At 40.1% G+C, this 23,994-nt stretch overlaps 2 protein-coding genes across 9 annotated transcripts in view; both read right to left on the bottom strand.

Moving 5' to 3' along the window:
• Positions 1–23,994, bottom strand: part of LOC306657133 (uncharacterized protein) — a gene marked incomplete at both ends in the record, with an annotated part of 516,259 nt that overhangs the window by 306,376 nt on the left and 185,889 nt on the right. The window lies entirely within an intron of this gene.
• On the bottom strand, positions 8,472–9,413 carry LOC306657428 (uncharacterized protein; the record flags this gene model as incomplete). The annotated part of the gene is made up of 1 exon (XM_079133404.1): positions 8,472–9,413. One exon carries the CDS (start codon positions 9,411–9,413, stop codon positions 8,472–8,474), a length of 942 nt encoding a protein of 313 aa, XP_078989530.1.

Below are 23,994 nucleotides of genomic sequence, written 5' to 3'. Positions count from 1 at the left end.
ATAGAAAGAGATACCCACAGACTAAAATGAAAGGATGGGGGAAAAAAAATACCATGTACATGGACTCAACAAAAAAGCCAGGGTAACCATCCTCATATCAGATAATGTGGACTTTAAGCCAAACTTAGTCAGAAGGGATAAAGAAGAACATTTCATATTGCTTAAGGGAACCATAAATCAGCAAGACATAACAATCATAAATATTTACGCCCCAAACAGTCCCTCACCCATGTACATCAAACAAATCCTTCTCAATTCCAGGAACCAAATACACCACATCACAATAATGCTAGGTTATTTTAACACACCTCTGTAACCACTGCACAGATCTACCAAACAAAAATTGAACAAAGAATCCATAGATCTCAATAACACAATAATGTAGACTTAATGGACATATATAGAATATTCCATCTAACAATGAGCGAATACACTTTCTTCTCAGCAGCACATGATGCCTTCTCTAAAATAGACCGTATATTATGCCACAAAGCTACTGCTGGCAATTACAAAATGATAGAAATACTACCTTGTATTCTATCAGATCAAAATGGAATGAAATTAGAAATAAATGACAAAATAAAAAACAGAAACTACTCCAACACCTGGAGATTAAATAATATGCTATTGAATAATGAATGGATAACAGAAGACATCAGGGGGAAAATAAAAAAATTCTTAGAGGTAAATGAGAACAAAGATACACCATATCAAAATCTCTGGGACACTATGAAAGCAGTATTTAGAGGAAAATTTATTTCATGGAGTTCATTCAATAAAAGAAGCAAAAATCAACAAATAAATGACCTAACTATAGCTCAAAGCCCTACAGAAAGAAAAACAGATAAACATCAAAAGTAGTAGAAGACAGAAAATAGTTAAAATCAGATCTGAAATCAATGAACTTGAAACAAAAGAAACAAGGAAAAAATTGACAAATTAAAAAGTTGGCTCCTTGAAAAAAATAAATAAAATTGATAAACCCTTAGCCACACTAACACAGAGAAGGAGAGAAAAAACTCAAATTACTAAAATTCAGAATGAACAAGGAAATATCATGACAGACACTATTGAAATACAAAACATAATTAGAAGCTATTTTGAATATCTATACTAAAAAAAATAGAAAATCTTGAAGACATCAACAGGTTTCTAGAGACTTACGATTCAACCAAACTGAACCAGAAGGACATATACAATTTAAATAGACAAATATCAAGTAATGAAATAGAAGAAGTCATCAAAAGCCTACCAAGAAAGAAAAGTCCGGGACCAGATGGATTCTTAGCTGAGTTCTACAAAACCTTTAAAGAAAAGTTCACTCCAATACTCTTCAACGTATTCCATGACATAGAAGGGGAGAGAACCCTTCCAAACTCATTCTATGAAGCTAATATCACCCTGATACCTAAATCAGACACAAACATATCGAGGAAAGAAAATTTTAGACCAATATCCCTAAAGAACATAGATGCAAAACTTCTCAACAAAATTTTAGCAAATCACATACAAAAACATATTAAAAAGTTAGTACACCAAAATTAAGTGGGTTTTATCCCAGGGATGCAAGGTTGGTTCAACATCCGGAAATCAATAAGTGTAATTCACCATATCAGCAGACTTAAAGTCAATAATCACATGGTTATTTCAATAGATTCAGAAAAAGCATTTGATAAAATACAGCACCTCGTCATTCTCAAAACACTAGAAAAAAAGGGATAGTAGGAATATTTCTCAACATTGTAAAGTCTATCTATGCTAAGCCCATGGCGAATATCATTCTAAATGGAGAAAAACTGAAAGCATTCCCCCTAAAAACTGGAACAAGGAAGGGATGCCCTCTTTCACCACTTCTATTTAACATCATCCTTGAAACTCTAACCAGAGCAATTAGACAGACCAAAGAAATTAAAGGGACATGAATTGGAAAAGAAGAACTCAAACTATCCCTATTTGCTGATGATATGATTATATACTTAGAGGAACCAGGAAATTCCACCAGAAAACTTTTAGAACTCATAAGTGAATTCAGTAAAGTAGCGGGATATAAGATCAATGCACATAAATCTAATGCATTTTCATATATAAGTGATGAATCTTTGGAAAGAACAATCAGGAAAACTACCCCATTCAAAAAAAAAAAATAAAATATTTGGGAATAAATCTAACAAAAGAGGTGAAAGTCCTCTACAATGAGAACTGCATAACACTAAAGAAAGAAATTAAAGAAAATCTTTAGAAGATGGAAAGATCTCCCATGTTCTTAGATAGGCAGAATTAATATTGTCAAAATGGCCATACTACCAAAAGTGCAATACAGATTCAATGCAATTCCAATTAAAATTCCAATGACATACCTCACAGAAATAGAGCAAGAAATCATGAAATTCCTTTGGAAGATAAGAGACCCAGAATAACTAAAGCAATCCTTAGCAGGAAGAATGAAGCAGGGGATATCGCAATAGCAGAAATTTGACTACACTACAGAGCAATAGTAACAAAAATGGCATGGTATTGGCACCAAAATAGACAAGTAGATCAATGGTACAGAATAGAGGACACAGAGACAAACCCAAACAAATTCAGTTTTCTCACACTATACAAAGGGGCCAAAAACATACTATGGAGAAAAGATAGCCTATTCAACAAATGGTGCTGGGAAAACTGGAAATCCAGTTTGAAAACAGAATGAAATTAAGCCCCTTTCTGTCACCTGCCCAAAACTCAACTCAAAATGGATCAAGGACCTCAGAATCAGACCAGAGACCCTGCACCTTATAGAAGAAAAAGTTGCTCCAAATCTTCATCGTATTGGATTAGGATCAGACTTCCTTAGCATGACTCTCAAAGCACAAGAAATAAAAGCAGGAATCAATAATTTGGATAAATTCAAACTATAAAGCTTCTTCTCAGCAAAGGAAACTATCCTCAATGTGAAGAGAGAGCCTACAGAGTGGGAGAAAATCTTTGCTACACATACTTCAGATAGAGCACTAATCTCCAGAACCTATAAACAACTCAAAAAAACTTTACACCAAGACTTCAAATAACCCAATCAACAAATGGGCTAAGGAAATGAACAGACACTTCATAGAAGAAGATGTGCAAACAATCAGCAGATATATGAAAAATTGTTCAACATCTCTAGTAGTAAGAGAAATGCAAATGAACACTACCCTACAATTCCATCTCACCCCAATTAGAATGGTGATTTCAAGAATACAGGCAACAATAGATATTGGTGAGGATGTGGGGAAAAAGGTACACTCATACATTGCTGGTGGGACTGCAAATTAGTGCAGCCACTCTGGAAAGCAGTGTGGAGATTCCTTAGAAAACTTGGAAAGGAACCACCATTTGACCCAGCTATCCCACTCCTTGGTCTATACCCAAAGGACATAAAATCATCATACTACAGTGATGCAGCCACATCAATGTTCATAGCTGCTCAATTCACAATAGCCAGATTGTGAAACTAACCTAGATACCTTTCAACAGATGAATGGATAAAGAAACTATGGTCGGTATATATACACAATGGAATATTACTGAGACATAAAGAATAATAAAATTATGGCATTTCCAGGCAAATGGATGAAGTTGGAGAACATCATGCTAAATGAGATAAGCCAATCCCCCAAAACCAAAGATGAATGATCTCGCTGATAAACGGATGATCATACATAATGGGGGGTGGGAGGGAGGGAAGAATGGAGGAATTATATAGATGGATTATATAGAGGTAAAAGAGGGGTGGGGGGAAGGCAAAATAACAGAAGGAGTCAGACATCGTTGCCCTATGTAAATGTATGATTACACAAATTATATGACTCTACTTCATGTACAACCAGAGAAACAAGTTGTACCCCATTTGTTTACAATGAATCAAAATAAATAAATTAAAAATAAAGTGTTATTACCTCCAAAAAAGAAAGATATTGACAAATGCCTACCCAAATTGAACCACAAAGATGTGTAAAACTTAAACAGATCAATACAAGAAAGGAATTTGAAGGAGTTATCAAAATCATTCAAACTCAGCCCAAAACAGACAATTTTTACTGGAATCTTTACCAGAATTCTACCATCTTCTGGCACTTTCTACCAGACGTTTTAAGGAGAACTAATACCAATCCTCCTTATACTATTGCCTGAAATAGAAAAGGAGGGAACACTGCCAAACTCATTCTATGAAGCCAGTATTACTCTGAGGCAACAGAGTAAGACACATCAGGGAAATATATCTTCAGGCAAATATCCTTGATGAATATAATATCAAAAGTTCTTAATAAAAAACACAGGAAGACCACATCCAAAAATTCATTTAAAAGAGAGTTCTCCATGGTCAGTTGGGTTTCTTCCCAGAGATGCTAGTTTGGTTCAATGTACAGATATCAATCAATGTAATTCCTCACATAAATGTTCTTAAGGATGAGAATCACATGATTATCTTGATAGATGCAGAAAAATAATTAGAAAATTACAGCACCCATTCATGTTTTTTTTTAAATTATTTAAACAAATGGGATACATGTTGTTTCTCTATTTGTACATGGAGTAAAAGCATACCATTTGTGTAATCATAAATTTACGTAGGGCAATGTTGTTTGATTCTTTCTGTTATTTTTTCCCTTCCCCCCACCCCTCCCACCCCTCTTTTCCCTCTATACAGTTCTTCCTTCCTCCATTCTTACCACCCTCCTTATCCCTAACCCTAAACCTAACCCTAACCCTAACCCCTCCTACCCCAAGGAAGAAAAACTAGGGATAGAAGGAACTTACTTTAATATTGTGAAGGCCTAATATGACAGGTCCAGGACCAACATCACACTGAATACAGAAAAATTGAAAGCACTTCCTATAAAAACAGGAATAAGGCAAGGATGCCCACTTTCACAAGTTACTGGAAAGAATTTAAAGGATTGGAAGAACTCAAATTCTATTTGCTGACAACATGATCCTGTATTTAGAAGAACAATAGAAACTCCACCTGAAGACTTCTAGAGTCATAATTGAATTAACAATGTAGTAGGATACAAGATCAACACTTGTAAATGAACCGTGTTCCTCTATTCAAATGATCAATCTGCTGAAAAGAAAAATATTCCATTCACAATGGCCTCAATAAAAGAAATCAAATAATAGGAATCAATCTATTCAAAGTAATGAAGGACCTGAACAATGAAGACTATAGTACACTAAAGAAAGAATTCAAGCAGACCTTAGTATATGGAAAGCCCTCCCTTTTTCTAGCATAAGCAGAATAAATATATAAATATTGTCCAATTGGCCATAGTACCAAAAGTGGTATAGAGATTCAGTGAAATTTCCATCAAATTCCAATGACATTTTTCACAAACCAAATAAAAGCCATTATGAAATTCATTAAGAACAATAAGTGATTCAGAATATTCAAATGAAAACAGCAAACCAACAATGTGTCAATATTGGACCTCAAATAATACTACAGAGCTGTAGTTAGAAAAATAGCATGGTGTTGGCACCGAAACAGGAATGAAGATGAATGGATTAGAATAGAAGCAACAGAGGAAAAGCCCATGATTTGGGGGTTGACTTTTTGTCCTGGTGAGTGGAACCATCTCTCTGCTTCTTCATTGCTATGTCCTGATGTGCTTGGCTCCTCGATACCATTCTTGCATGGTGTTGGGCCTCATCTTAGGCCCAGAGCAACAGAGTCAGTCATCTATGGATTGAGATCTTTGAATCCCTGATGGCCAAATAAACCTTTTCTCCTCTAAATTTGTTCTTGTCATGTCTTGGTCAGAACAATGAAAAAGTTGACTAAAACACTATCCATCAAGAGTCCAACACAGAGGTCCTAGTTAGGTACCATGCCAGAGGACATCAGCCAGTTATTAATTCCTAACTGGAGTTGGCATTTATTCCAGGTAAGTGTCTGCCTTTTCAGACTGCAGAGCCTCAGGCAGCATTTTGGGGCTCAAAAGCATTTGATATAGCACCATGGTGTCGTAAGTCACTGCAACTGGGAATAATAAACCGAATGTATGGCAAAAGCTGTAAGATGATTCAATATGACCACGGGAATTCACTGTTCCTACATTCTGTGTTATTCCTCACCATCCAGAAAGATTTGAATGAGTAGGATGATATCAAAACCTCTTTAACCAAGACAGAGGTGTCAGCTTGGTGATGGCCCCTGCGAGGATGGAGCACTACTCCTCACGGTGCAGGGAACACATGAACCAAGGACCATGATGTGGAGCTAAGTCTCCCAGAGTTAGAATACACTAATACAGAAAAGAAAATCATCGGATGTCAACGTGTCTCATTAACTTATGTACCAAGGGATCCTTAACAGGAAATCTGGACTTCTTTACTATATAAATTTAGGCTTTATGGAAGTAGATGCCCTGGCTTCAGAAATGAGGAGATTCTGAAGGACACAGCTTGAGTTCCATTGCAATGAAAGCAATGACTGTCACTATGGCAAACTATGCCAGTGGACACTCAGGCTACGAAGGAAGCTATCCCCACTGGTAACTGACCTCATTATCAGGAGAAAGCAGCATCAGTGCTATATGATCAGGTGAAAAGGAACATATTTCGCACATTTGAGAACTCAGGGGTTATCCCTGGAATTTTTCTTCCAGTTGGAACTACAAATGGACAAACAGAACAATTACAGGCCAAGAGGGCTCAGAACTCTGAGGGTGAGACCCAAGTGACTTTTCTAGTCAGGCCCACTAGATCAGCCGAAATCCAGCCTACTAACACTCGTAAGGCAACTTTCTCAAGCAATGTTGTCTAACAAGTTAGGAAAACATTGTCAGACAAATGGGTGGATGGAATGGACCATGTGATTCCCTACTCACAGACCTTTCACCTTTATATCCTCCACAACAAGCTAGTTGTGTGTGCAACACATCTGGCTCATACTGATCACCAGCCCTTGTCTCCAATATAGTTGCCACTTCCTCTGGAACATTCTGCCTCATCTGTACCTAACCTCCTTCCCTAGGGTCACCCACAGCTAGTGCAACTGAGTAGAAGTGCTAAGGTCCAGTCACCTCACCTTTTGGAGAAGCAGAGAAATGCTCCCTCCCAGAGTTTAGAGTTCCTAGGAAAATCAGAGTGAGTAGAAATCACAGAGAGTGTTACATGAGGTAGTCTGACTTGTCTCTCACAAGTCCTTTCAGATTTCTCTTGAGAGCTATTATCCATTCATATTTCCTTAAAAAAAAACATTTCAGGTTCTGTTTGTCGTGAACACTGATGAACACACAGATCACAGGGTGACACTTCCTAATACCCAGCATCATCCCACAGAGCCTAGGGTGGTAACTCCTTGAAAGAGTTAGCAAGTGTTATTTTGCATATACCTCAGATGCAATAATGTGGAAAAAGAAAACATTTAAGACAACTACTGTTCAAGATACTGAGAAAAAATTGGTTAGAAACATCTACTGGGAGGATTTATGAGATTGGTAGAAAATAAAACCAAGAATTGACCATGATAATAAGCCGACAATCCATAACACATCAAAATTTGTTCAGGAGCACCCACACTGAGAGTAAGAACAGAAGACACCTAGTCTGGGTACCCTGTAGACAGACATAGACAGAAATTTGGGAACCAATAGTTTTTTTTGAAAAAAATTATCCCTAAAACACTGTAGGGAAAATAAAAAATGTTCCAAGGCACGGAGAGGGGAGGTTAGGGAGTCATAAAATGAACAGAACATCCTGGCAGTATTCACGCTCCTATCCCAATGAAGATCTCTGGTCAAATGAAAGACTCACCCAGAGGCATCTGTGCACCAATCCCCATTCATTGGTTGAACTCTATTCCAGGAGCCTTGAACCCTCCTGCTGAGAACTTGCTCTTTATCCAGAGAAAGTCCTCAGGCAGACAGTTCCAAGTGCTTGATCACCAAATTATCCGCCTGCATTAGAATGTGATGTATTCATTGAGTAGAGATGGAGCACTTCAAATTAGATGCTATGATCTCTCTATGTCTATAGCCGAACTACCAAAAAGAGTGACAGAAAAGGACAAAAATTCAACAAGGAGAAATAAAGAGACACAATAGCAATATGTTTGTATGCCAGTCTAATTTATATTTATTTAAGGTGTAGAAATCTACTCACTTAAGGATATATATAGCACAGAGCAATTGGTTCCATGGTGGTAACATGAGAAATGAAATATTCAGAGAAAACACAACTACTTTTGATTTGGGTGAAAGATGTAAATATGCTGGAGGAGGGCCTATCCATTTGGAGGCCAAATTCCATCAAACCATCAATTGGAATGAAGGTTTGTAATTGGCCTGTGCTGACTGGACCCTGATATGGACTCCATCAATTACGCTGGTTGTTGAGCAAGAGGGGAGGACAGGGGAGGGTGCTGAGCAGCAAGAGCAGCAGAGCAGGAGGATAGGAATGAAGTGGTGGGTGAGCTAGCAGCAGGTGGGCTGGCAACACAGAGCCTAGCAGCAGCAGCTTGGGCGGCAGCAGCTGGACACACAGCAGCAGGGGTGGCAGCAAGTGGTCCTACAGCAGGTGGTCTGGAGGCAGGTGGGGTGACAGCAGCAGGAGCCACAGCCACTGCACCCACCACAGCCACTGGAGCCACCACAGCCACTGGAGCCACCACAGCCACTGGAGCCACCACAGCAAGGGCTACAGCAGCAGGAGCCACAGCAGCTGGGGCGATAGCAGGTGGTCCTGCAGCAGGTGGTCTGGCAGCAGGTGGGGCGACAGCAGCAGGAGCCACAGCCACTAGAACCTCCACAGCCACAGGAGCCACCACAGCCACTGGAGTCACCACAGCCACTGGAGCCACCACAGCAGGGGCTACAGCAGCAGGAGCCACAGCAGCTGGGGCGACAGCAGGTGGTCCTGCAGCAGGTGGTCTGGCAGCAGGTGGGGCGACAGCAGCAGGAGCCACAGCCACTAGAGCCTCCACAGCCACAGGAGCCACCACAGCCACTGGAGCCACCACAGCCACTGGAGCCACCACAGCAGGGGCTACAGCAGCAGGAGCCACAGCAGCTGGGGCGACAGCAGGTGGTCCTGCAGCAGGTGGTCTGGCAGCAGGTGGGGCGACAGCAGCAGGAGCCACAGCCACTAGAGCCTCCACAGCCACAGGAGCCACCACAGCCACTGGAGCCACCACAGCCACTGGAGCCACCACAGCCACTGGAGCCACCACAGCAGGGGCTACAGCAGCAGGAGCCACAGCAGCTGGGACGGCAGCAGGTGGTCCTGCAACAGGTGGTCTGGCAGCACCTGGGCTGGCAGCAGCCACAGCCCTGGCCGGAGCAGCCGGATCCACAACAGGAATTGCACATAGTGTCAGAGGCTGGAGGTTCTGGGGATGCTTCCAGGAAGATGGGTTTGGAAGGTTTGGGAATCTGTTGATCCCGCATCTCCTTTTATACTCTACCAAGTGGTTTGTGTCTTCACATACAACATCCTTGTTTTTACTATTGTTTATAGTAGTTAATAGGCAATTATCAAATTAGGCCTGTTTATTTTTCAGTTTGGATGGAAAATATGATTCCCTTTTCCTCATGCGTTAAAATTCATCCTTCAGCTCTTCCTGAATCATCTAGGATGTTTCTTTCTTGCTCTCTCTTCCTCAAAAAGAGATGTCACTTCTTTACATTCTGCATCTGTACTCTGGAACTGAGTGTCAGTGTGCATAGAATATCATGTCAGTCATTGGATGATAATGACTCCCATTTTTCTTTTTGTGGATACAAAGATACAAAGCTGGCTTTTCATCCACTGTCTCAGTCATTCTGGCCCTTGGTGGGCAAAGAAGTTTTCAATGTGCAACACAGAAACCCTGGCATGAAAATACAAAGGCCACTTGGACATATGTCCCCCTCATGTCAGTCAGGAAGTCCCTTCTACATCGTTCCCAATATACACAGAAGTTTTGTGAGTTTGAACACTAGTAGTGATTCTTAAAGATTTGATGACCAGAAAAAAATGTATTTTTAGACTCTTTGGGATGAAGTTGACTTCAGATATCATCTACACCAGGGGATTCAAGTTCCTCAGCTCTTCACTTGTGGGTGAAGTGTTTCTTTTCCTGTGTCTGTGGTTTGAACAGACCATATTGACTCATGTCTCCTGTTTCCAGGACTCACTTAACGACTGCACACAGTTGCCTGAGGCCCACTGCCCCTTATACAAAGCCCCCTCTGCCTGCTGGTTCTCTGCGTTGGGTTGCTTGTCCTTAAACGTGCCATATACTCTCTTTTCTCATTATTCATTTTGAGGTCATTGACTGGATTTTATTTTTTGGATTTTATTACACACACACACACACACACACACACACACACGCACACACAGAAAATCAGAAAGAAAAAAATACTTATCTAGTTCAATGGATGTCATCGAATGCATGATCATAGTGTGGATAGAAGAGAAGTTTAATGGGTACAAAACTGCCTACACATAAAGCTATGTGATTACTGTAGCTAAAATGTGGAATTCTACCAATCCATCAGTTGGTCTTCTGTGGGTCAAGAAACAGGCAGAGACTAGTTGTTCTGTCTATGATGGCATCCTTGAGTGTCTTCTTCAAGATTTAATTACAACTAATTAGAACAAATAAAAAAAATAACAACCCAAAGATTTAATTATATCATCTCCATCACTTTAGCTTGTGTGGCAAACATCTGACTTATTGGTTTTACTTTCAAGGCATGTGTTGGTAAAATTGGAGAATATTATATACTTATAAAAATAACAAAATATTCAAACAATTTTAAATCCTGAACAGAGAGATATTTCGCTGGATTTGCTTAGCAAGAAAGAAGAATAAATAAGACAGTAGAAAGTCATTTTGATGACTTTCCTTCCTTCCTTCCTCACTGGAGGTTTGTTCATAAATTCAGGGAATTTTACAAGACCTCTTCATTACAGTTACAAAAGCAAAGTACTGATATTTGCAGTCCCCATACAGGAACTAAGTTATGTCTGTGTGAAGCCTGTTCATGTTATGGTAGTACATCTCACAAAGGTAAAATCCAGCTATGGAATAGGAATTTTATCATAGAAAAAGTCAAAATAAGGCCCCTGGAATTGCCCAATCCTTCCTCAGGCAAGACAGTACGTAAATGAACCTCAGAGAGATGCACCACTTTCAAAGACGTAAGAAATGAAGTCATAAGTATGACTGGAATCTCATTCTATTTACAGAGAATTGACTAGTTCAGACTGCATGAACACAAATGGATCATAAATAATGATAACCAATGGTCACAAGTCCTAGCAATCCAATGATCCAACTGTAGCTGGTACAAAGGGTATAGATATATGGGTAGATAAACAAGCACATTGTCTGGTTTGGGATGTGTGGAAAATGAACTGGCCAAGGGAAACTTTAAAATTCCAATCTACATGTCTGTCAACAGAAGAATGGATAAAAAAAATGTGGTGCATATACGCAATGAACTATTACTCAGCCTTAAAGAAGAATGGAATTATGGCATTTGCAGGTAAATGGATGGAGTGGGAGAATATCATGCTAAACAAAATAAGCCAAACTCAAAAAATCAAAGGCCAAATGTTTTCTCTGATTATGGATTATGCTAATCCATAATGGGAGGAAGACTTTGGATCATGCTGAAGGGAGTGAAGGGAGGGGAGAGGATGTGGGGATGGGAAGTATGGCGGAATGAGATGGAAATTATTACCCTATATACATGTATGTTTGCACTACTGGTGTGACTCTGCACCATGTTCAGCCAGAGGAAGAAGTTGTGCTCCATTTATGTACAGTGTGTGAAAATGCATTCTACAGTCATGTATAACTAATTAGAACAAATAAAAAAGTAGATTTGGTACATAAAAAACGAGGAAAGAGAGGCAGACAGAATTGAATCCAAACATGGAACCAACAGTAGTATCAATTCACTGTCTTCATCCCCAGTTATGTGAGTCCCCTGCTGTAAGTCATGATGTATTCCAGAAGGATATCAACATTCTGGGCATGCCCAGACCATCGCCATGATCCTCGATATCGATGACATCAGGTTAGTCAGATGGGATGAAAAATAAACATGAAGATCCTTATGTGCCAATGATGGGAGACACAGTTCACAAATATTCTCAAGACTGCCACATTAATAACCTGAGAAATATCGAGGTGCTGCAAGAAAACTGACATGCACTCAAAAGTTACTTGGTCAGGCAAATTTTACTTCTGCAAAAGGGTGTGCTACCAAAAAATCTGGCAAGCAAGCACACGGGGCAAGAAGTCTGCCCAGGTTTTTATCCCTAATGTAGCACTGTCCCTTACCCTGAAAGGAGGAGTTTGGGGTTACAATCTATGGGATTAACAAATTGAAAATTGTGGAGGGAAAGGGGATGGACTGTACTTATGTCTGGGTCTCCTATTCTAATTTGGTCATTAAAGGAGATAGGGTGGGGGCCTCAAAATGGCTACATTTCAATAGCCTGCTTTGGATTACAGCAAACATATTTTTGTTACACATTAGAATACTCAGACTACAGGTTTAACTTTTTGACAGAAAAGAGAACATTATTCAAATAATCAAGTTCAAGTTCCAACTAAAAAATACCAGGGCATCCTCTGCTGAATACCTGACCATATAGTGAGAGTTCAACACAAAGGCCCTATTAAGGTACCAGTCCTTGAGGGCCTCAGACAGTCACTTATTTCTGCCTACTGTTGATATGTAGTCAGGGTAAAATTATTTATTTATTTATTTGTTTGTTTATTTATTTATTTTTTTCCATTTTAAAGTCTTTCACTTGCATTACCTCTGTCAGCAATAATAATGGGACCTCAAGAGCATTTGATCTAGTACCACAGAAGACCCAAGAAGTACACCTGTGGTCAACAGACCCACATATATATCAAAGGATTTGGGGCAATGGATACATCATTATGGGATCTGCTTTTCTTACTTTATTCAGCCCTATTCACAGTGGATCAACCAGTGTGATGCCAGCACCTCTTGACACGGAAGCTGAGGGGCCAGCTTGAAGCTGACAACCTGTGAGGATGGAGTGCTTTCCTTTAGCGAGGCATATTCTCTTTAAGTTGATGACCTCCATTTGATGCTATATCTCCAATAGTTAGAAAACAGTCAAGCAAGACAGGGAAAGAAGAGTTGCTTCACTAACCTACATTCCCTCTGATACTTTTCATGAATTCCATGCTTTTCCTGCATTACTTTAGGCTCTGTGGAAATAGAAGTTTTGGCTCAAAAGGGGAAGAGGCTCCAGAGGGTGTGATAAAGATCCCATTGCAAAGAAAGTAAAGCCTGTCGCTCTATCACTTCAGGCTTCTCATGGAAGTGAACTAAGAGTGAAGAAAGAAGCTATTCCTGTGACCAACTTACCTCATCATCAGGACCAAGTAGCAGTGCTGCTGCCCAAAGGGGACAGGTAGAAATGTATTTAGTATGAGGTGACCCATGGGGACACCCCTGGCCTATCTAGATGCAGGTGAAAATGCAAGTGAGCAAGTGTAACATCAAGGAGACAATAATGACATTGTGATCAAGGGTTTGGGATTCTCAGGTGGAGACATAAGTGACTGCACAGGTCAGTCACCTAGACGAGATGACGTCCAGCCTATTAACACCCAGGATAACCTTTTCTAGTTATTGAGACTAGCCAGCCTGAATGAGTTGAAAAAGAGCAACAGGTATGCAGATAGGATGATGTGATTCTACACACATAGGTTTTACCTCAATGTCCCATGTCCTCTGGTCAGTGAGAGTACACAGCACAGTGGTTCACACTGCATGCTCTGTTCTGAATTTAATAGTACTCAGCTATAGGTGTCACCTCATCTGGGGCTTTCTGCCCTCTCTGTACCTCCCATCCTGCCCTGGGTGGCCCCCAGCTAGTGATGAATGAGTAGAAGTGCTAAGTTCCAGACTCCTTGCCTCTAGAACAGGCAAGGCCGTTCTTTCGCTCACACTCTACATTTCCTGAGGTGTTAACTAAGGGTAGAATTCACTGACATCCCATTTGTCCCTGTTGCTTTTGCTATTCTTAGTGCTTCACAATTCCTCCAAGAGAACTTCTGAGAGTGTTTCTTGTTAATGTTTCCTGCCATATTTCCTGTTTCCTGTTTTGCCTTTTGAGAATCCCAGGAAACACATATCACAGAGCGGCACCTCCTTTTCCACAGCCTCATCACACAGGGCCTAGGGTTGTAACCTATTAAGGATGAGAATCACTAACATACTATTGTTGCTTATCCCTCAGGAATGATGATGCAGAAAATTAGCCATTTAAGACAAATATTCTAAAAGAAACTGAAAACATTGGAAAGAAACACCAACTTGTTCAGAGGATTTATGAGATCAATAGACAGTTAAACCTAGAGTCATCTCTCAGACCATGGAATGTCTCATAGTATGTAAACACCAAGCTCAGGGTCAACCACATGAGAAGAGGAACTTAGGTGTCATAGTCAAGGTGGCTTCTGCAGCAGATTGAGATGTAGTGTCCTGATAGCAAGTGATTTGTTGGGACTGCAGTGATTATAGGGAAGTTTGAAATGATCCAGCATGGAGATGGAAGGTCATAGAGATTGACAAAATGACCAGAGCACCCCGGAGGCAGCTGAGGTTCACTGACTCACTCAAGAGGAATGAGTTTGGGCATTTGTCCCCCAGCTCCCTACCTGTAGTTGAGCTCTGCTCTCAGGGCCTTAAGTCTCCTGCACAGAGCATGCTCTTCATTTGGAGGAAGTCCTCGGGCAGGAAATTTTGGGTGTTTTCTTTCAAAACCATCTTCCTGGATTAGAAAGAAGAATGCTTATGAAATAGAGGTGAAGCATCTCAACTTGTCTGTGATGGACTCTCAATCTTTACAGAGGAACCACCAAAAAATTGACAGAGATGGGCAATTCAAGAAAGAAAAAGAAGAGTTGATGTTTGATGTTTCTATGCAAGGAATATTCAAATTTATTTATGATACAGGATTATCTGAATGTGAGAAAATATTAGAGAGAGCAATTATTTTCGTGGGGGTCAGTTGAGCATTGGAAGATTTTATGGAAAATTGAAACTTGTTTCCATTTGGGTTAGAGATAGCTACCTAGTGCTGGAAGTGGCAATGTATTTGGAGACTGAATTCAATCTGACAATCAGTTGAAATTAAGGTTGACAATTGTCCCCACATGATTGGACTGACAGATGGACTCCCTGAACAATATTCGTTGTGAAGTAGGGGAGAACTAGGGCAGAACACTCAGCAGCAAGAACTACTAGAATAAATTGGGAGGAAGCAGGTGGTATGGCAACTAGTGGGGTGGCAGCTCCTGGAGGTATGGTGGAAGAGCCTGGAGTATCAGAACCTGCAGCAGCTGGCATGGTGGTCCACATGTGGGCTGGCAGCATGCAAATTAGCAGCAGCTTGGGTGGCAGCAGAAGGTCCTACTGCAGGTGGTCTGGTAGCAGGTGGGGTGACAGAAGCAAGAGCCACAGCCACTGGAACCACCACAGCCACAGGAACTGCCACAGTAGGGGCTGCAGCTGGAGCCACAGCAGCTGGGCAGCAGCAGGTCGTTCTGCAGCAGGTAGTCTGGCAGCACCTGGGCTGGCAGTAGCCACAGCCCTGGCTGGAGCAGCAGGAGCCAAAACAGGAGTTGCACATGGTGTCAGAGGATGGAGGTTCTGGGGTGTTTCCAAGAAGGTGGGTTTTTAAGGTTTGAAGGTCTCTCTTTCCCACATCCATACTCTGTCATACCCTGCTAAGTGTTTCCTGCCTTCACAGGCAACTCCATTTCCTTGTTTTTGTTTGTATTCACAAATAGCCAATTATCCAGTTAGGCCAGTTTATTTTGGGTTTCAATTGCAGGTTGGATGAAAACATACTTTCCTTTCCCCGATGTCGTCTCTGAAGGGTCTTTCTTACTCTAGCTTCCTCATCAGCTGTGTCACATGGCAGTCTGCCTGTGCCTTGTAGACTTCAGTGTTAGTGTGGGTGTCTGTCTTTGGGTAATAATAACTTGAGAGTCCCATATTTCTTTCTGTAGAGAGAAAGAAGAAAATGTAGATTTCTGGTGTGAGGGCTAATTCATTCTCATATCCCATGGGCAAAGAAGTTTTAAATGTGCAATATAGAATCCTTGGCATGAGAGCAGGAAAGCCACTGGGACACCTCCCCATATCCTACCATCAATCATGACTATACTTCGAGATCTTGTAATGGAATTCACAGAACTTTGGTGAGTACAAATCTACATTTTGAAACTTGGGCATTTTGTTTTCCCCAGATGTGATTCTCCAAAATTTCTTTTTAAGGGTCTATTTGGGGGATGTGGCTGCACTGAACAGCTCTACCTCATGAGATTCGGGTCCTTAGTTTCTCCAGTTTTGGGGGACGTACTTGTTTTCTGTTTTTGACTTCCTGTCTTGTGGTTTTAACAGGCCACATTGATTCATGTCTTCTGTTTCTAGGATAACCCTTGCCAATCCATGTTCAATGCTCAAGGGTCCTAGTCCCTTACACAATGCATAACCTGCAATCTTGTTCTCTCTGTGGAGTTTCTGGACTCTGGAGATGAGCTATACTGTCCCTCTCCATTATTGAATTTTTTGTTCAGAATTCAAAGTTTGTTTCATTTCCCAACCAACTATCAAGCAGCCCAAACAAAAGAAATCAGAGAGAAAAGGAAAACAGATATTCTGATGATTGGGTATTTGCTGACACATATTGATAGTGTAGCGTAGGTGAAGTCCATGCTTAAACGGTGCAAAACCTTTCTGAAAAATGACGAATGCTGCTATTTCACCAGTTGCTCTCCTGCGTATCAAGAAACAGGCAGACAGAGAAAGTTGGTATGTCCATGATGACATTCTCAAGTGTCTTCATTAACTCTTAATTATGATATTGCAATATTTCTATCATATGCACTTGTGTGACTTTCTGGTTCTTATTTTTAAGGCATCTGTTGGTAAAACTGAAGAATATATGATGCATTTAAATCAATAACATAAAATTCTTAAGCAATTCTAAGTCCTGAGCTGAGAGGTATTTAACTGTTTAGGTTTGCTGTGCAAGAAAGAGGAGAATATAAGCTATACAACAAAGTGTTTTTGATTGCCAGGGAAAGGCTTCTCCAAAATTTTGGAACTTGAGAAAACCTTTCCCTGTGACTAAAAATTCAGAACACATCACCATGATAGACCAATGTATCAGGAACTACAGCCCCTAAACCTGTGGTTTTCCAAATTGGCTGATACCGGAATCACTTGAGGAATGTTCAAAACTTCCAATGCCAGACTTCTGCCCAGAACAACATTGATTTAATAGGCCTGGGGAAGGTCCTGTGCATTGCACATTTTGCATGTTCTTCAGGTTATCCTGATAGGAATTGAGGCTTGAGACCCTCCTCCTTAAAATGTCCCTACTACATGCACTTGTGTCAATGTCTTTTTCTCTCCTTCTGTTCCTGTCTTGTAGGTTGGGGTAGTGAACTAGAGATCAATTCAAGGTACTTGTCATCTAGCAATATTCCCATGCCTATTTTCATTTTATGCTTCATGACAGGATCTTCCTGTTTCTGAGGCACTTGGGAAGTTGCCAAGGGGCTTGCTATGATCCTCCTGCTTCTGCCTCCCAAGTCACTGGGTTAACTGGCACGTGCACCTGCACACTGCTGTATTTGTATAAATTTCCCTTGAATATGTGAACATTCCATTGTATGCTTTTGGCATCTTTATCTAGTATGAGATAACTGTATTTGTGTGAGTTTGTCTCTGTGTCCTCTTCTGTACCATTGGTCTACCTGTCTATTTTGTTGCCAATACCATGCTGTTTTTATTATGTAGTTCTGTAGTATAGTTTGAGGTCTGGTATTATGAGCCTCCTGCTTCACTCTTCTTCCTAAGGATTGCTTTGGTTATTCTGGTTCTCTTATTTTTCCAAATAAATTTCATGATTGCTTTTTCTAGTTCTATGAAGAATGTCACTGGAATTTTAATAGGAACTGCATTGAATCTGTACAGCACTTTTGGTAGTATGTCCATTTGGACAATATTAATTCTACCTATCCAAGAACATGAGAGATCTTGCCATCTTCTAAAGTTTTCTTTAATTTATTTCTTTAGTGTTCTATAGTTTTCACTATAGAGGTCTTTCACCTCTTTTGTTAGATTGGCTCCTAATTATTGTTTTTGAGGCTATTGTGAGTGGGGTAATTTTCCCCAATTAAACATACAATGAATAAAAGATATCCTCTTCAACAAACAGTGCTGGGAAAACTGTAAATCCATATGCAGCAAAATGAAACTAAATCCCTATCTCTCACCATGCACAAAACTCAACTCAAAATGTATCAAGGACCTAGGAATTAGACCAGAGACCCTTTACCAAATAAAAGAAAAAGGAGGCCCAAATCTTCATCATGTTGGCATATGATCAGACTTCCTTAACAAGTTTCCCAAAGCACAAGAAATCAAAGCAAGAATCAATAAATGGGATGGATTCAAACTCAAAACCTTTGTCTCAGCAAAGGAGACAGTAATGTGAAGACAGAGCGTACAGAGTGGGAGAAAATATTTGCCACACATACTTCAGATAGAGCACTAACCTCCAGAATTTATAAAGACCTCAAAAATCTTAACACCAAAAATACAAATAATCCAATCAATAAATGACCTTAGGAACTGAGCAGACACTTCACAGAAGAAGATGTGTAATAAATCAACAAAAATATGAAAAAAAAAATCAACATCTCTAGTAATAAGAGAAATGCAAATCAAAACTACACTAAGATTCCATCTCACCCCAATTAGATTGGCGACTATCAAGAATACAAGCAACAATAGGTGTTGGCGAGGATGTGGGGAAAGAGGCACACTAATACATTGCTGGTGGGATTGCAAATTAGTGCAACCACTCTGGAAAGCAGTATGGAGATTTCTCAGGAAACTTGAAATGGACCCACCATTTGACCCAGCTATCTTGGTCCTTGGTTAATAGCCAAAAGACTTAAAATCAGCATCTACAGTGACACAGACATATCAATGTTTATAACAGCTCAACTTATAATAACTAAACTATGGAACCAACCTAGATGCCCTTCAACAGATGAATGGATAAAAAAAATACTGTGGTATATATACACAATGGAATATTAGCCATAAAGAAGAATAAAAACGTATTTGCAAGTAAATGAATGGAATTGGAGAATATCATGCTAAGTGAAATCAGAAATTCCAATAAAACAAAGACCAAATGTTTTCTCTGATAAATGAATGCTGATACATAAGGAGTGGGCCTCCGAGAGGGGGAAAGGAAAAAATGGAGAGACCGTTGGCTTGTGTACAGGGAAATGAGAAGAGGATGTTGGGTGGGGAGAAAGAGAGTGGAATAAGAAAAACATCATTACCCAATGTACATGTATGATTACACACATGGTGTGATTCTACATTGTACAGAACCAGAGAAATGAAAAGTTGTACTCCATTTGTGTACCGTGGTTCAAAATGCATTCTGCTGTTTTGTATAACTAAATAGAACAAACAATTAAAAAAAAAAAAAAGAAAATGTGAGACAATCAAATAATCAAATTTCAATAGATGGTACCTCAATAAAGAGAAAATGATCATAATGACCTGGAAGCAAACATCCTGAGTAGTACAGATGGAAACTCTGATAGTTCTCAAAAAATTTAAGATAATTCTAATATCAAAAGCAACAGACTCACAAGGTTGAAGCAATAAAGCACAAAGCACAATGGAAATCACTGTGGACAGCACATCAGATTATGAAGGAGGAAATTCAAAACAGGAGAGGCTTCACTCCAGGTACTCCTTGCTAAATTTTACCTGAAGTCTACTGAAATAGAATGCATAATTAATGTTTAACCATACAGATTTTCCAAGTTCTACCCAAAGTGCACCTCTTCATTCAAACGGAGTAGTAGAAAGAGTGTAATTCGTTTCCTCTAAACAGCTGTTTCTCTTTTTCAGATGCCCAAGATAAAACACCCATATAAATAAGCATCAAAGAAATTTGGATGAGGTGGACCCAAGTGATATTTGTAAGAACCATTCAGGATGTAAGTTATGTCTGTGAGAAACCTGGATATATTATGATAGTATTTCTTTACAGAATGGCATGTAAAATAGACTTTTCTTATCACTAACTTATGTCAGTGCACAACTTCTTTTTCCTTATAAATATATGGTCTGTTGTGTCCATAACTAAATTGTACTATCATTAGTTAAATTAAAGTGTGATATTATTAGCATCACCATTGTGTTAGTCAATCTTTCATTGGTGTGATCCACATACTCAATAAATATATCTTACAATAAAAAATTTTATTTTGGCTCCTAGTATCAGAGGTTTAGTTCATGGTGGGCTCAATCCATTGCTGAGGGCCCAAGGTGAAGCAGAACATCATGGTGGAAGAGGCATGGAGAAGGGGCTGCTGGGATGTAGAAAGAGGGAAGGGGGAAGAAGTCACAGAGAAGAGGGGCTTTTGAGGGCATGGCTCCAGGGACATATCTTCTCCAGCCACACCCCACCTGCCTACAGTTACCACTTAACCACTTAGCCCTTTCAAACTAGAGGGAACTGATTGGATGCACCTCTCTCAATCCAATCACTTCATGACTTAGTTTTTCTACATTAACACAGGAGATTGTAGGAACACCTCATATCCAACCATAATAATGATTTCCCTATAAGTTCTTTCTTGAAGCCATATTCTTCCTCCACCATGGAACATCACTCTCCTGATTTTAAAGTATGCTTTTTATTTTCTTTCCTTTAGAATATACCCAAACTCACATGCACTACTAAACATTGCCATTCCGTTTGCCATGCCTCTGATTTTCGTGTGAATAGATGATCACTGTATGCCTTTTGTGGTTTTATTATTTGATATAACATACTAGTTAGATTGGTGGCCCATCACCAGTGATTTCCACCTCCTGGTGTTCATAATTTCTATGCTCTGAGAAAGGATAGTTTTCCCCCAGTGTTCCAGGTGGTCAAGGATGCAGTCCTCAGGGTCACAGAATTGGGAGGTGCTGTGAACCTTGAGATGGTGAGGCTTCCCGGGAAGTCACTGGGGGTATGCCCTTTGAAAAGTCATTACTGCATATTTTTTCCTCTTACTAGCTGTTGATGGAAGAACTTTTGGATAGGACACACTCTGCCATTGCCAGCCAATGCTGTCACCAGAGACCCAATGGAAAATGGCCACTTGATCTTGACTGAAACTTCAAGAACAGTGAATAAAGAAAACTTCACTCATTGTGAGAGGATTGCCTCAGGTATTTCATTCCATTAATGTGCAACTGACTAATGCAGTGGTTTATGTAGTTGTTGTCACTTGTAAAACTGAATCTGAAGTGACAGCATGTGGCAACATTCAGTGTTTAAGGTACCAAAGACTCAGACATTCCTCTATCTAGAATATCCTCACCTGAAGGCTGTCTCTCTGACGCTGGCATAGATATTCCATGCAGCAGCTGTGGGGGAGAATGACAGCCTCCATTCAAGAATCCACGAGGCCCTGATGCTCTCAATCCCACAAACTAAGTTCTCTCAGCAACCCCAGAAGTACGATGGAAAGTAGTGCTTTCCCAGATGACTCACATAAGACCCCATGCTGCTGGCCGCAGTGGAGCATGCTTGTAATTCCAGTGGCTTATTAGGCTGAGGCAGGAGGATCACAAGTTCAAAGTCAGCCTTAAAAACTTGGCAAGGCCCTAAGCAACTTAGTGAGACCCTGTGTCAAAATAAAATATAAAAGAACTGGGGATGTCTCTCAGGAGTTAAGCACTCTGAGTTTAATTCATGGTACCAAAAAAACAAAATCAAAACCAACTCCGCATCTGTCTTGCTGTTTCAAAAGACTGTGAGATGACCATTGTATGGTGTTTCAAGGTACTGATTGTGAATCCATTGCAAAAAAATGGGTATAATCCCAGATTAATCTGATCCTGCACAAAGAACAGTCAAAGCAGTAAGAATCACAGGAAAAAGTATAGTAGATATGCTAGAACATAAGACATACGGTTCAAAAAGTCAAAAGACTAATGTGCTCCTTGGATGTATTCAGGAAATATTCTGTTCTACAGAAAGTAAGAAAAGAGCCTGCCAGGGGTCTCCATCATGACTCAGAAATTCATGAATGTCTAATGTAAAGTTAGAGCTGATAGGGAATATAGTTGCAGAATATAGCTCTGTGAGGGTGTTGGGGATATTAAGATCCTAGAATAGCAAAGCCTACAGGGAGCCACTTAACTAAAAATTAATGGGTTTATTTTTCTGATGGACAGCATTTTCCATATAAATAGGCCATGAAGAGTTTAAGTCACAGATATCTATGTATAACAATAGGAGAATATGGATTTCTTCACAATAGGATGTAGGAGGTCAAAAGTGTAACAGCCATAACTCTGTGCATCCACTGTCCTATGTAACAGTTCTGCAGAACTATTTTCATATCAGTGTGTAATTATTTGCATAATGAAATTTAGAAAATCTTCAGAATAAATTAAAAAGGGTCAAGGTAAGCTGTCCAGTGGAAAGGCATGATCCTTCCTACAGATAGTCATCCAGACACAGTCAGTGCACAGAACTATGATACATCAATTGAAAATGTGGTTAATCTCCAAGAGGAAGAACCACAGCATATCTATCCATTGCATGAATTTCTATAGTCCATTTCCAAAAGATCCACAGACACCTACTCAGGGGTAATGAAATATGCATACATTTGTATGTTTTTGCACCACATATCAGAGTTGATACTGGAAAGGGAGTATTCAGAACCTACATGGCTTGCATTAGAATGAGGCTCCAGTGGTTATGGCATAAATCATTCTTGGACCAGGTGCATCACACAATCTGTCCACTAGGCCCACAGGCATGCCTGCTGGTCTCTGCCTCCTAATAAGTGTTACACAAAGCACATTTTCTTTCCTTGAGCTCTGGAGAAGAAATGTTTTCATAGAAAATGTCAAAAGTTCCCTGGAATTGCCTAACCCTATCTGCCAAAGGTAGACTAGCTAATACGCTAATGAATAACATAGAGAAGTGCTGCAATCAAAGACCGCATAAAGGAGGAGGACTTGAATTCAATATTACTTACAAAGACTTTACTAGTTCTAGCACCACAAAACCAGATAGATCATGAGTAATGAAACCCAATGACCACAATCCTTAGTGTTTAAATGCAGCTGGTGTGAAGACTTGAGGGTCTTGGATAGAAGAGATGGATACATTCTCTTTTTGGGGAAGTGTGCAAACTGAAATTTCCAATAGCAACTTGAAAATAGACATGGAAGGAGTGTCAGAAATGGGTCCAGAACATAAGGAACCAAAACAAGTATCAATTTACTGACTTCATACAGTATGATGCAAGATCTCCTGCCTTTAATCATCATGTACACCAACAGGACATCAACATTCTGTGAACTCCACAGAACTTCATACTGATCCATGATATTAATGACATTCAGGTCAGTCAGAAATGATGAACAACAAACTTGAATGATGTGATAAGATACTTATGTCCCAAAGATGAAAAATGGAGCCAAGAAAGATTCTTGGGGTTTCCATATTACTACCATGTTCAAGTCCTTCATGGAGAATACTAAGGCATTCTCTGCTGAATACCTAAGAAGCCTTCAAGAGTGCAAACACATATGCCCAAGTAAGGTACCACCCCTTGAGGCCTCAGCCAGTTACTTGTTCCTGAGAGCTTGATATGTAGCCTGGGTATGTGTCCACATTTTCACCTTGCTGTAATGGAATCCCAGAGAACTGTACCTGGGATCTGCAGACCCAAATAAATAACAGAGTACATGGGACAATGTACAAGGGCCATAGGATCCTCGAGCCCCTCAAATTGTGTACTTTATTCAGCACTATCCAGACACAATTCAATGGATGGTGGGAGGCCACCAGCTCTGGAGTCCATGGTTGTGATGCCAGTTTGAAGTTGACAACTGGTGAGCACTATCCTTCAGGAGG

Source organism: Sciurus vulgaris, assembly GCF_902686455.1.
Source record: "Sciurus vulgaris genome assembly, chromosome: 3".
Lineage (NCBI taxonomy): Eukaryota > Metazoa > Chordata > Mammalia > Rodentia > Sciuridae > Sciurus > Sciurus vulgaris.
Note: the sequence above shows the minus strand (reverse complement) of the source record. Positions and strands in the feature narration are given on the sequence as shown.